At 43.1% G+C, this 15249-nt stretch overlaps 1 protein-coding gene across 2 annotated transcripts in view; it reads right to left on the reverse strand.

The window, feature by feature from the left end:
- DUSP3 (dual specificity phosphatase 3) overlaps window positions 1-15249 on the reverse strand; it is a 19198-nt gene continuing 3949 nt past the window's right edge. For both annotated transcript variants that reach the window (XM_034756185.1, XM_034756184.1), the window contains 2 exons: window positions 6839-7065; window positions 1-1629 (listed from right to left, as the gene is read on the reverse strand). In XM_034756185.1, coding sequence (XP_034612076.1) covers window positions 1424-1629; window positions 6839-7065 — 433 coding nt within the window. In that variant the 3' untranslated portion in view covers window positions 1-1423. The remainder of the gene's footprint in view (window positions 1630-6838; window positions 7066-15249) is intronic.

The raw sequence follows: 15249 nt of genomic DNA on the forward strand, positions 1-15249 counted from the left end.
TGCATCAATAATACAAGAGCTTTTCTTGTTAAAATGTTATCCTTTAAATACATAAAATCACACAGAAAAACTGAACAAGTATATGCAGGGTTCTGATAGCATTACCAACAACTCTGGGGGTGCACCGGGGAGGCCCTGAGCACATGTACAGCACTTTGCTAGCTTTTAAAGTTATGTTTGCACACTCAGCCAACATACAATCTGTAAACGAAGCAGCTCCCACTCCAGATACTGCAGTGACTCAATGGGGCAGCGTCTAAGAGAGGCCAAAGATATCAACCACTTGGAAGTAAATGTTTGCCACGCCCATGTGATGGACAACAGGGTCTCATTTCTGTTTAAACATAAACAGTGCAATCCTATTTCAAGCCAGAATGTGCTGTCCCTTACAATGGGCATCTTACAATAAGCAATCAGTGTGTGTGCTTCTTGAAGGGAAAAGATTTCAGTGAGGAGAAAGATTTCAGGTTCAAGCTTTCCAGGGTCAATATAAATAATAGTGAGGTTAAAGAAAAAAGAACCTGAAATTCACTAAAATCCCTCATGAGCAGCTAGTTCACATGGTGTGTGTCTTCTGTTCAGGTTCTTATACCACACCAAGTATCAACATACCTAAGCACTCCCCTTCTCTGCTCCTCACTTTCAATTCTTTCCTTTCATACTGGCTCTCTATATTTTACTTTTCCCTCTGAATTTTAAGATGAAAAAATACAGCATATTTGTTTCTACTTAATAATAAACACAAACAACAGAAACACAAACTCTATTTACAAGGGTACTTGTATTAACATCAGACTCTGGATGGCTTTACTGCCACACTCAAGCCCTGTATGTATATTGTATTGTATATATCCATACCACACACAAAGCTATACACACTAATAGGGGTGAGTGCATCTGTGTATTTGCATATATACTTCTCTATCTTTGCAAGCTCCTACACTTAGACTTTAGGCACCTGTGAGTGTGTGAGATACACTTTTAAAAATACAGTACTTCAATTAAAAGCAAGTGAAGGGAGGTGCGTTTCTGCTCTTGGGCACCCAGGCGGCTGAGCTGCACTGATGGGATTCAAGAACATGAAGCTTAAATAAATGACATCCAAAGTCAATGCAAAGCACGTATGTCATGGGACCTCCAGTGGGCTCTGAAACAAACACGTGATGACAGCGGATACGGTGTTGGAATTATCCCTCTAAAGAGCTTCCTTTAGTGCAACAACTCCTAGGAGTGATGGAGCTTTGTGCTGTTTTAAAGGACAGACCCAGACATGTGGGAAGATACTCTCACTAGACAAGAAGGGACTCTGCCTCCATCACACCGCATGACCTAGCCTAGCAGTTTAAATTTGGGTATCTAAAGCACCTAACGTGCACCCTTTGACAGTCCGGAGAGCCCCTCTGAGAAAATGCAGCTCCTCGGTTTAGGGCTTCAGTTTGCCCTCCTTCACTAATCTCTCATTGAGTTGGCAGAGCTGCTTCAGGAAGCCATCATTGGGCCCAATCTCCCGCTTCTGCCGGACAGCGCTCACTGCGGACTTGACATTCATGTTCTGGCGAAGCATCAGATAAGCAATGACCAGTGTCGGGGAGCGGCTGTAGCCTTCGCGGCAGTGCACAAACACCCGTCCTGTACAGGGAGAACATACAGAAAACAGATTATAACAGACTATCGTGGGAAGCACTACAGAAACATCTTTGATGGAAGAATGAATGAACAGAGTAACACTGGTCCTTCAGCAGCCCAATGACGGAATTTTGAATGGTCTCAGCTAGAAGACAGGTACTGTGTCTCTGTTAGCAGCCACGCCATCATCCAGCAGACTGCAAAACAATGACACATAATAAACACCTGTACAAATTAAAGCAGAAAATATCATATTTGTTTCCAAAGAGAGAAGAATTGGACTCCTTCCATTTGGTAAGCTCCTGCAATCTTTCGGCCTAGAATAAGGTTAGCAGCCTGCAGGACTCTCTAACTTCATCTTCTGCAGAAGGACCAATGTGGTAGAGAAATTAAAAACACAGAATTAAAAGTATGCAAGACTGCAGATGCATGGGATGAACAGAGACTCGGTTGTTGTTTGGATACAACACATTTCACAAAGCAAGATACACATCCTTTATGCTGTAATCCTAGCACTTCCTATGTCTCTACCTCAGTTACACCTTCCTCTGCTACTGCCGGTCTCTGCTTCTGAAGTCACATTAGCATGTAAGCGCTCTCATTTTAGAGAAGCTGCCCATTCAGCAAACAGGATACAAATGAAAGTGCTGACTATGCAGCACCACTAGCCAGCAGAACCCTGTTACAAAACATACCTGCACCAAGAGCAAACAGAATGCGGCCAGCTGACTGATACAGGATTCTGAATGCTATTACTCCAGCTATTTGTGGTGAATGTGCTGTAAATAAATAACCAATAAGAAATGAAATAAAATATCACCTCCATTCTCCCTGTTTGAAATCTGGCCCAAGTTGCTTTGCTCTCAGGTTGCTACTCACTGGCCCATGTTTCCAAAGACAGAACCTCTTCCTAAACACAGGGAAGACGGGAGATGCTGACCCTAACAAACCCATTGCAGAAGCAAGAGGACAGAGGAGTCACACATTTCTCCCATGAGAGCCAGTTTACTGTGAACTGCGGCAGAGAAAAGGCTCTTAGCATATTTGCCTTGGCTATTGAGATCCTTGAGAGACTTTTTTAGGAACATCAGCATTGCAACCTTTGTGTTAGTTTAAAGGCTGATCTCCTAACCACTCTCCTTATGTCTATAATATTTATTAATGGAATTTGGTGCCACTTCTCTTTCCACCTTTGCTCATCATTGCAGTATTCGAGAAAAGTTATCACTACAGGAACGAAGGAGAGGCTGGTGACCTGTCTGAAAAGGGAAGGGGAGTGAAGCCAATGAACTCCCTGCACTACCATACATTACAAATAATTTTAACAATGGATTCATTTAATAACTGGAATGGACCTTTAACCTAGCTAAAAGTCTATTACTTTTTGCATAATAACTAGACAGGTAGGTCAGAAGTGGCATAACAGCAGCACCTGAGACTTAAGGAGCCCTATCAGAATTAACAAGGGCACTGAAAATTCAGAGTAATTTTGTCACTATTATCCACATTTCTGTGAGCACCATCCAAATTGAGCAGGTGTAGCAGGACTTCCGTGCCTCTGCTACAGTTCACCCCAACTGCCTGGACTTCCTAAACTCTCCTTCCCAGTGCAGGCCTGTTTCCCTGGCTCACAAAGCTACTAGGAAGAGGTAAGTTCTTGCTTTTGGAATTCATCAGATTGACCAAACTGTAGGTTGTCAATCCCCTAAACCCCTCTCCCAAAAACATAAAAATATGCCAAAGGCAGATCCCCCTGGACTTCCTAGAAAGAGTTCTCTCTCCCCCTCTGCAAAAGACTCTTCAGCTGTTCAGATGTGGGCTGGGAAAATCATTGGGAGCGTGTGAAGAAATATGAAGTAAGTAGAAATAATGACCTGACGAGAAGCACAAGCTGACCTACTGCCCTCTGGACGTCTAAGATTTCAGTACAGAGGAGACCCATGTTACAAGCTTTGCTTTGCAGCATTGCAGCAAGTTTTCCTAGGACTCTGGGGAGCAGCAAGGTATCTAAGATTATACCAGAACTTCCATTTGAAAATGTTTAAGATAATTTGGTGCAGCAGAAATTCCAGGGGGCACATACCATAACCAGATAATCCATCTGAAGTGAGAGTTCTCAGAGCTAAAAATCTCATGACTCAGATGTTGTTTCTTTTAACCAAGCAGCAGTCAGTTTATTCAAACCAGAGACAGCTTTTATCAACTGTTCTGATCTTCTGACCAGTGACAGTGTTTGGAACCAGCATGGGAGTGTCACCCTTTCTCTCTCTCTCTAACAGAGAAATGTTTAATCAGAGGAGCTGCTACACCAATTCCCAGTTACCATTTCTTCTTGTTCGAATACACTGGCGCTACTATAATACCTTCAGCAGACTCTTTTGGATTACTCATCGCTCAGCTTGCTTTATACCTTCAAAGCACTGAACAAACATTAATGCCCTTACAATTTCACTCATATTAAGAACGGTCACATTCAACTCTAGAGTAGATTAACCCTGCCCTCTGTACAAGCACTGGGCCTTGGTAAAGTCTATAAACTTCTCCTGATGAGGAAATTGTACAGATGGCCCAAATTCACGTCTGTCTAGAGGCCGTCTCAATTGGTGTAATTTATACCTTCTTCTGTACCACTCCCTTATGTGTATATTACAGAATCTTAGACTGTGTAATTTACACCCAATCCTACATGCCATCTCCAAATTTAGCCCACTAAGAATAAAAGAGTAAGTTGATACATCTCACTTCACATCTGGCCCCATGATGAGTAAAGCAATGAGCAGGGCGTTCTAAGGGAATGTACAGTCAAGACAGCTACCCTCCCTCCTTCTTCTCCTTAGTTACAAACTCGCTTTCCTTGCACAGTTCACCTAGGAGCCAACTGGGTCATTGATGGCTTTTTATTACTGTTAAAATGAGGGCTCTGAATAAAAAAACAACAACCCAAACCTTGAATTCCCCAAGATTTCTGCCTGTCGTGTAACTTCTTCAGACTCCCTTGCTATGGTTTCCACCTCAGTTACATGTGAAGGAGACCCCAGGGGAGAAAGAAGCAGCACTGAGTCAGTTGTGTTAAAATATCTTAAAATGTCAGTGATTCCCCTGACATGCATAAAACCTGCTTCCTTTGAGTTGGAGTTTTTGGTCCTTATCTGCTGTCCTACTTTCTGAGCATTCATGCTACATCTAAAGATGACCAAGTAAACAGAGGAACAATTAATCAAATCCTAAAAGGTTTGCCTGGTTTTGGTGAATGGGGTGCAGATAGCAAATGCTGTTCAATGTAGAAAACTGTTAATTAATCTGTGAGAAAGGACCCAATTGGGAAAATACTGGTATGACTCCTCATTTCCAGCTGAGGGAAACAGAACAGAATTTGCAGGGGGGGAAAGAGATGAAATGAAAAGCACTAAACACAGCAGAATTAGCTTTTTTTCAAAAAACAACAATTTTTATTGCACAAAAGTCAGCAAAATAAATGGAATACCTTCCTAATATCACTATTCAATGTAGGCAACTGCTGTAGCTGCCACATGGACGTTGTGTGACCATGAATGGGAGAGGAGATGCTTTATATGATGTGAATGGGAGAGGAGCTGCCCCCAAAACACTCTTTCAAGAGGTTGACAATATATTGAAGGTGTTTCTAAACCTCTGTTTCAAAGGAACAATCACACAGTGCATGGTCAAAGAAAGGTTTGTGAAAACATAGTTGTACCCCATCAGTCCAGGACCGAAGAGTGAACACATGGCATAACAAGTTCCTGAGGATAAAGGGGGCGGGGGGGCTGATATATTGGGCTGGGGATGTTATCTTATTCCTAGAATTCCTTGCTTCTGGGAAGGACAGAGGGGTTTTAAAAAAAAAAAAAAGATATTCCCTCTGAGCCTTGTGCAAATAGAGCTGTTGACAGAGGAAACAGCTCCTCAGAATGGATTGATGGATGAAACCTATGGATCATAATTTAATTGATTTTAGTTGCATTTGTTTCAAAAGTGTGAAAACTTATGCCCACTGTCAGGATATCGGATAAAGAAAAGGCCATGCTCAAATGCATGGGGGCTTATGATGCAATAATAAAATGCCCTTTTTAAAAAAGGGAGAATTCCTTCACAGTCATATAAAATATAATATACCCACTACCCCTGCTACCAGAAAGAAGAAAAGAAATAGGTAAGTGAGCTCCTAACATAAGAACAGCCATACTGGGTCAGACCAAAGGTCAATACAGCCCAGTATCCTGTCTACCGACAGTGACCAATGTCAGGTGCTCCAGAGGGAGTGAATCTAACAAGTAATGATCAAGTGATCTCTCTCCTGCCATCCATCTCCACCCTCTGACAAATAGACAAACCCTAACCCTAACCACTGAGAGAGTGGGATTTAGATACTCACAAACAATAGGGGCCAGGTATTTAAAGATATTTAGATGCCTAGCGGGATTTTCAAAAATACATCGGTGCCCTATGCCAGGGGTAATCAATTATTTTTTGTCAAATTTCTTGGTCAAGGTATACTCAATGTCCAGACTCCAGAGAAAATAATATAAAAATAACAACAGTAATGATAACAAGTAAATAAAAAGATTTTGTGGTCTGTTCCAAAGCATCTTGTGGTCCGGATTTGGCCCGCAGTCCACCTATTGACTACCTCTGCCCTATGCTAAGAAATTATCCACTCTTGCATGTGTTATTTGCATTTAATCTGCATCTCTAATATTAGCTTGTGTTGCAAGCTGAGTGTTGCATTTTACAATGCCCTTCCTGACTCTGATTTACGATTTTTACCGTCTTGAATTAGTGTTTGGGTCCTGCGTTACTTTCCAGATTTTCCATTCTGATCCACTAATACATTCAGGAAATATTAAAGCCTCTCTTCCTAGCATAGCATTTCCAATATGATTTTTCCTTGACACTTTCATTGCTAAGATGCACCAGCTGTTTTACTCTCCCCAAATCACACACTGCTGTGGCAGTTTTCCATTGTTTCATACATTGAGGGGCTCTGTTCACAGACAGCAAATTCTACATTGAATATTCAAGTGCCCTAAACTCCTCAGCAAGAAGTCTAAGTCCTGATCTGAATGCTTTGGTTTCTGTTCCACTGAAAAACTGAGGAAAGAAAAAAGGAGTATTTCAAACAATGAAACAAATGGCCAGTAAATTCACATACTGGCTAGAAAACAGGGCAGAGAGACTCTTGGAGATGCCTTACCATCCTTCTGGGACAGCGCACTGTCAATAAAGTCAGCTGCCTCCTCAAAATAGCGACTGAGGTTAAATTCTTGGGTGTCATTAGCTTTAATGCCATGGTAGGTGATGCCTGTGCCTTCGTAGAACTCTGCATTAGTGTTCACATGCATGAAGGATTTTCCCTCTGCTGCATTCAGGACGTGGGTTATGCCGAGGCGCTGCAACCTCATGATATTCTTGGCTATGAACCTGGAAAGTAAGAAGTATCAAGAAAACAATTGGGGCTTAGCAAATCCCATAAACAGAGGCCAAACTCTCAGTATTTTCAAGTGCCCTCTGAATCTCTAACAAAGCCCCCTGCTGCCCACAGAATTACAGAAATGTAGGACTGAATGGATCATCTAGTTCAGCCCCTGCACTGAGGCAGAACTCAGCATTATCAAGACCATCCCCAGCAGGTGTGTTTGGAATCTCCATCATTGAAAATTTTTAAGAACAGGTTAGACAACCTCCCTTGGTAATTTGTCCAGTGCTTAACTACTCAAGTTAGAAAGTTTTTCCTAATGTCCAATCTAAATCTCCTTTGCTGCAATTTAAGATTACTTTGTGTCCTGTCCTCAGCGAAGGAGAATTAATTTATCACCCTCCTCTTTATAACATGTTGATTGCTATCACCTTTTTATCTTCTAGGTACTTACAAACTGATTGTTTATTTGCTCCATTATCTTTCCAGGTACCGAAGTTAAGCTGACTGGTCTATAATTCCCTGGGTTGTCCTGATTCCCCGTTTTTATAGATAGGGACTATATTTGCCCCTTCCCATCCTCCACAAGTTCTCGAGGATATCGCTACTCCTGTCCCTGTTATTTCATTAGTTGTCTCCTAGAATCACTTGGCTTTCAGGTCCTGTGGATCCTCCCCTTAGGCTGGGGGGAGGTCCTTTAGCAGTTCCGCCTGCCCACTTCCTGGATCCCAACAGGATAGTTACTCAACAGTCTGCACTCACCAGTGAGTCTCCTACAGATTTTTATCTCAAAAGTTGATCATATTTTTAGCCTGTTCACACAGGCTGTAGTCACATATGTACTGCGATCTACCACGGTCCCCACCTGTGACTGAGCCCTGCCTTCCTTGGCAGTGGGTGAGTGGAGAATATCTGGGACCCCAGAGACGGTCAATACCTTCTGTGACAAGAGGAATCCACCACTCCCTCTAAAATATGCAAGTCTGAGCAGTACTAAGGAACCATCATGGATGTTATGAAGGAGGCCTTGCAAGTCACTGCTCCTTGTTTAGCCTTTTTCTACACAAGGTAATTGAGAAACAGCTAAAAACAGCCAACAGCACCAGCTGCCAGCATCCTGGACCCCCCGGCCAGGCTTCAGGCCAGGACACAGTACAGAAATCGAACATGTTGCTCTAGTGCAAAGATGGGGAACCTAAGGCCCACCGGCTGGATCCGGCCTGTTGCTTAATTTCATGCGGCCCGCGGCAAGTCTCAGTGTCCTCCCCTCTTACCCTCTGTGGGGCTGGAGCCATGAGCGCTGGCTCGCCCCACTGCGGGGGGAAGCCTCGGGCAGGTAAGTTGAACGTTTTATATTTCTCTCTCTAAAAAAACCCCTAAATTAAGTTGCTTTTTACTTGCGTGTGGTCCACGATTGATTTTTTTTATGTGGGTCAATGGCCCGTGATAGAAAAAAGGTTCCCCACCCCTGCTCTAGTGGATGGCCCACAGGCAAGGGAATTCCATTCACACTCATCCTCTCTGTGGCATCTGATACTGTTGATGGCCAAATACCCTCGACCTACCTCCAAGAACATGCAGGGGTGAATGAAAACACCTTGAAATGGCTTAGGTCCTTCCTCTCAGACTGAACAAACTCAGGAGGTTGTTCTGGGTAATTGTTCCTCCACCTCCAAAGGCCTCACCTACAGAATCACAAGTTCAATCCTTGCTCCGTATTATTCAATATCCATGAAGCTACTGAGAGCTGGTGTGACAGTATTACACAGCCATCTCCCTGCTCTGTCTCAGCTGAAATCAGCATCTGGCAAAAGATGAACCCAAGGAAAAGGGAGGCTATAATTTTAGGAAAATGGAAACATTTTGAAGTATTTGCCTCATTGTTCATACATTGTAAAAGTTGGCCCACAGCTTATAGGTCCCTTCAGATTCCTCAGTTCTATCAGATACCAAAAAACCCATGGTGGCCAAAAAGAAAACCCAACAACCCCCAAAACAAAAAAAAAAACATTTCCATCTGCAACTGGCCAGAAGACTGCACTCCTCCTATTGGGTACAGACCTGGGCATGATGATAAATGTGTTCATGCCCTCCAGGCTTGATTATCACAATGCATTAAATGTAGGAATGAAGACACATGACCTAAAAAACCTCCAGTTGGTACAAATGGCAAAAGCCGATCTGCATAGCAACACAGGCAACCCTGAATCTATCACGACAGTGCTCTGCTCTCTGCGTTAGAATTTGTATTAGGGATAGGCAAAGTAGTTCAAAGGAAATAGAAACCACCAGCATCCTCCATCCCAAATCTTCACCTCCTTTTGGAAACAAAATCAAACCAAACTTTCAGGGGTCTGAACCTTTCAGAAAACTCCCCTACTCACCTGCCCCATTTGTGTACTGGAACCAGAAGAGCTGAACTACGGTGAAAAATCAGCTTTCACCATGTTTCCAGCTGGGTCTGGAAGCACAAATGTTATGGGAAAGCTGCTTCTCTCAAGAGCTCCAGCCCCATTTAGCAGGCTCAAGAGATTTTAATAGTCGCTGAGCTTTAGATAAGCATATGTGCTGTATATTTTTGGATGGGTTTCTAAGTTTTGGGAAGGTGCCCACAGCTTTTGGATGGACGCCTTTTTATTAGAAATCTAAATAGATAAATAAAATCTGAATTAGTAAATTGTACTCAAACTGAACCCACACTCTGGACTTTGAGGTTCTGCAGAAATTAGCTCACAGTTACCACATAATAAAATGTTAGATAATGAACATACAAACCTTCTCCATTTCCCCTGTGACTGTTCCCCTTTTTCAGTATGAGTGCACACTGCAGACAAATCCTCACGTGTGAGCAAATTTTCTACATGTTCTGCCATGTGTACCCAATAATCATGGCAATGGGCCAAATCATTTTAAGGACTTTCATCTATTAGCCAAACAAAAGTTGCCTAATTTTCTGTCTGGCAGGATAACAGCTGTGCCAGGGGATGAGTCTCAATGCCAGGGGAATTCTACTTGGAACAGAATAGTAAATGCTATAAAAACAAGGCCAAAAGGAAAAACGTTCATTCTGTAGTGTATGCCTTGTCCTTTCTTCTCATATCTGACATTTGTACTGATGGAAGTCCTTTGGGTTTGAAGGAATAGAATTGAAGAGAGCTTTAAGGACAGTAGGAACTCCTGTGTCTGGGAACCACAGACTAGGTCATCAATAACACTAGAGACTGGTCTCTATTCCTTACACAGTAAATGAGTTGCATAGAGTTATACCTAAGGTTCTGATCAGTACACTTAGTGGAAGCACAGAGCAAAGCTTGGCCTCTGCTTATTGTAGAACAAATAATTCCATTTTCAAACAGTCCCAGAAAATCCCACTTCTTACATTTCAGTTTCATTGCATCACCCTCAAACATTGGCTCCTGAGAAATAGAGCAAGGAGGTGGTCTCTGGGAAAGGAAAGCAGGATTAGCTTCTTTTCCCCTAAGAAGCTCATGGAATCTTATCGGCTCTGAATATAGAACTCTCCCCATTCTCGCCCTGTAATATTAGCTGGTACCTGAGTGTGTCTTTCTTCCTACCATAGATCACTTTTACCTTCCACAAAATTCCAGTCCTAAAGGCACATATGGCACCAGTTAATGGTAAATAGTCCTAAGTAAGACTGTAATGCAACATCACTCATGCAGCCGGCCAACCCAACAAATAAAGAGTTATAGACTAAGCCTGGCTACAAGACAGAATTCACTAATAATTTCTCCATTCTGCCTACCAGTATCCCCAGTGACAGCACAACTCACTTCTTACTGGGATATTCATACATGTCAATTTTCTTCTCCACACCTCTACCGACAGCTTAATCATGTGAGCAAGACACCAACAAAAGATTAACTGCCCTATAATTAGTGGGCAGCCATTAGCAACTCATTTATCTTAGCCCTGGGATGACAGGCCCAAATACATACACTTCCTACATACGATAAATGCAGGATAAACTGAAGTGTACTTCCAGTTCCTCATGAAGGAACAAGTACTTTCTAAAATTCCCCCACTCAGATGGGCACCATGAACCAGACTCAGACTTCCTTAGCAAGATCTTGTTACCAAATACATATTCTGGAGATGTGGCTTGAGGTGCTTATAGGTTTCCAAAACACAGTTTGAAATACAACAGAGTTTCTCAACCAGCAGTGCAGAAGTGATGCTGTTACATATGCAAAATTTGCTTGCTTTTTGACAGAACAGCAATTTTCACAGGACACAGATTTCTGCAGTAAAAAAGGAAAGAAAAAAAAAAAAAAGATAAATGGTCCATGTCAGCACAGGGCCAGATGAGGGGGAAATGCAAACACACAAACCAATAGGCTGAAGAGCGTTCTGTGCATTTACTTTTTTATGCCATAACATCGCAGTGTCTGCTCTCAGCCTGACTCTCAGTGTATTACTCTTTAAAATGCTTTGGACACATTTGAGAATTGTGTATTAAGATTATCAACTGCAGCTCACTGCAAGTAAAAAAACCCCTAACATCTAGAGCTCTGCAAATGTGCGGATATCTGCTTTATATCCATTCGTGGACCATGTTTGTAGATCTCGGATGGATGCAGATACAAATTTTGTATCTGCGCAGGGCTCTAATCACATCCACATTAATATCTTGTAGCCCTAAGATACAGGAAGTCTGGCTCTCAGACATTAATACATGAATTGGGAAAGCCTTAAACATGCCCTGTTCTTTTGTAATGCTATTCAGATAGGAATTTATGATTCATTGGTACTAGATAGTCAGAAACAATTATTTTCTGTGAAGTACTTCCTGGAGATGCAATTCAAAACAGTGTTAACATGAGGAAAATGTTGACATTTGTTCAGTGGATTGAGGATGATCTAGAAAAATTCCATAATCACAGAGGCTGGTTTAGATTTCATGCTGTATTTTGAATTATTCTGCTGCATTATTATCTGAAAAATATATAACTGTACTGGTCAGTAACCTGTGAATAGTGGTTACCCTTTACTTTGAGGAACTGGTCTTGTCTGAACGGTTAGGACTGTCTGGACGTGCTTTTTAGTTATTATCCTCTGCTGTTTTATCTTTGCGTTTTCATCGTTTCCTTCATCTATTACATTCGAGGTCTGTTCAGACCTAATTTTAAAGCCCGACCTGAACTCAACTAGACGCACAGCCCACCCAAACACAACCCAAGCCCGAGAGTGTTGAGTCATCTCATTTTCAGACCCTGCTCAAGCCCAGCTCAATACTTCCCCCCGAACCTTTATTAGCACTGCCACTTGGAGCTCGGTCTGGTGGGGTGCTTTCCGCTCGTATGCCTGCAATCTGTCTTCGGCAACCTCATGCCCATGAGATCAGTGCAACCGCAGATGTGTGACCCCTCCAACTGGCCGCTGCCGCCTCACTGGACTGTGTGTGCTGCAGAGGGAATGGCACTGCAACTTGTCAGCCCACTCATACCACAGTGCAGCAAAGAGGTGGTGGGTTGTTTTCAGACCCAACCAGACCTGAACGCAACATTTGCTGGGTTCAGGTCAAGTTGCAAGACTCCATATTATATGGAAAATTTAGTGCTTTGGCACTAAGTCACTCAACAGAGGGATTGTTCATATTGCACTGTCTATGTTCCAATTTAATCTCGCCTTTCTGAATTTCTGAGCTAAGTGAGATCCCTGAATATTCTAACACCACTCCCATTTTTAGCTCTGGATGATTCATTCACAAGAAAAAACAGCCATACCATGATGTGAAATAGTCCAGTAGCTTTCAATCAAAAGTTTATTCTGAATCCAGCTCAGATATTCTCATTCATCTGTTTGAATCCAGTTGCCCACATGCCAGTCACTGGGCTTGTGATTTCCCTGTGTCTGAAACCCTGCAGGGATGTGTCTGCTCTAGGAAAAAATATTTTTGAAAGTGCTTCCACTGGGCAGTGATAAATCAGGAACTCTATCCCAAAAAGGAAGTGATCCATCCAGATCAGAGTTGATGTTTCAGTGTCAAAGCAAATAATCAAGTCACTTCATTCTTCTTGGCAGGACTTTTGCCATACTGCTGTCCAGCACTATCTTGCTGCAATGTTTACAAAGTACCTTTGACAACAGCTCAGGTGGGAATCAGAGACAAGGATTACATGAGGGCCAAAAACAAGATGTGAACCATTCAAGCTATCTCAATTCACACAGACTATCAGTGTACCACCACTTAGCTAGATTTTTTTTTTACATTTGTTACATAGTAAGAATGAAGACTCAAATGGTTCTATTGTAATGTAAGATATGACTCAAAATTTCTTCATACAGACTTGCTATACAACCTGAATTGTTAGAATTAGAACAATTGTATAACAGCACATTTTTGCAGGACATAGTTTGTATGAGCTATTATGGTTGACTTAAGTTAAATAGACACTAGACCAGAAAGTTACTTTGGGATAAGATTTTATCAAATTAATTGGAGATCTGACCTTTCAGTTCCACAACCAAAATAAATAACTGTTTTCATTTGTCAACACATTCACACCGTTCTGACATTCTGTACTGCCACATAAGAGCAATACAAAACGTACACAGAAATCACGCTATACCATAGTCCTCCACAGTTACTTTGCTGAACGATTTAATGGATTTTGAACAGAGACTTTAATGATAAGGCAGACATTATAAAAAGAGAATGTCTGTACAAATGCAATGTCAGTAGCTTGTACTAACTCCCAGAATCCCCATTTCTACCGTGAAGATTCACGTGTTTGGATAAGGGCTTGTGCCATCCTCAACCGAGCATTACCTTTTGTTTGAACCTGCAGTGAAGTCATAATCCTAGCTTTGTGAAATCACAACATGTTGCTATGGAAATTATGAAATCCCCATTTAAAGGGAAGTATCTTCAGGCACCCCTCCCCCCATTTCTGATCTGCATTATCCACCGGTCCAGGTGTACATACAGCACAGATTTAAAAATGCAAACAAAATTTTTACATTTTAAAATGCTTCCCAGAGAGACAAGGTGTGTGAGGTAGTATCTTTTACTGGACCGACTTCTGTTGGTAATAGAGACAAGCTTTTGAGCTACACAGAGCTCTTTATCTGTCTGGGAAAGGGCTCTGGGTGTCACAGCTAAATACAAGATCAAACAGCATATATTCTAACTACTTATGCTAAACTACAGGACCATTCAAGGTGAAGTGGTCCGTTAGCACCCTGTAGTCAAAGGACAAAAAGAAGGGGGGCTAGTGGGTTGCAGATTGTTGAAATAAGCCATATTTCATTTAATAAAGACACTGCATTTATTGCTTATTTCAACAATCTGTAACCCACTAATCCCCCTCCTTTTTGTTCTATGACTACAGGGGTGTTAATGGGTCACTTCCCCTAGAATGTGTGCTAAGGGACTATCCAATCTGTTTGATCTTGTATTTAGCTGTGACACTCAGAGGGCTTGTCTTCAGGTGCAGGAGAAGATGAGGGGTGTGGCGCTTATCTTGGGCGGTTCCCAAAAGCGACCTACACACCCCTCTGGCAGCAGCGCCTAGGTAGGGGGGAGGGGGGGCTCGGTGCACCGCTGCCCACAGGCACCGCCCCTGCAGCTCCCATTGGCTGCAGTTCCCGGCCAATGGGAGCTGCGGAGTCGGCACTCAGGGTGGGAGCAGTGCACAGACATACACATCCTTCCCTCCCCCCACCCCCGGGGCCACAGGGGTATGTCAGCTGCTTCCTGGAGCGGTGTGGAGCGAGGGCAGGCAGGAAGCCGCCTTAGCCCCACTGCGCTGCCTATGGTGGCGGCCGGGGGCCCCTGGGCCCTTTTAAATTGCCTGGGGGCGGCAGGCGGGGCCAGGAGACACTCCAGGGGAGGTGCGTGGGGGCAGCAGGCAGGGCCAGGGGAGAAACCCGGCCCCAAACATTGGTGGAGCCGGGCCCCCAGGTCCTGAATATTCCTGGAGCATGGGCACCAGGGCCCATATAACTCGCCGCCCCTGCACATATCAGCAGGCAGTGTGAGGAGTGAGGTCAGGCAGACAGGGTAAAGGCAGAGAGAACTACAGAAGCAGGGAAGGAAGCTAATGTTGGGACAGGGTGGAAGAGGGACAAGGAGCTGGAGAAGGCATAGAAAGGAGGGAAAGACTTCAAGGAGAGGCCAGGACAAGTTCTCATCCTTATCAGGATGACAATCAATACAAGTACTG

Source organism: Trachemys scripta, chromosome 23 (assembly GCF_013100865.1).
Source record: "Trachemys scripta elegans isolate TJP31775 chromosome 23, CAS_Tse_1.0, whole genome shotgun sequence".
NCBI lineage: Eukaryota > Metazoa > Chordata > Testudines > Emydidae > Trachemys > Trachemys scripta.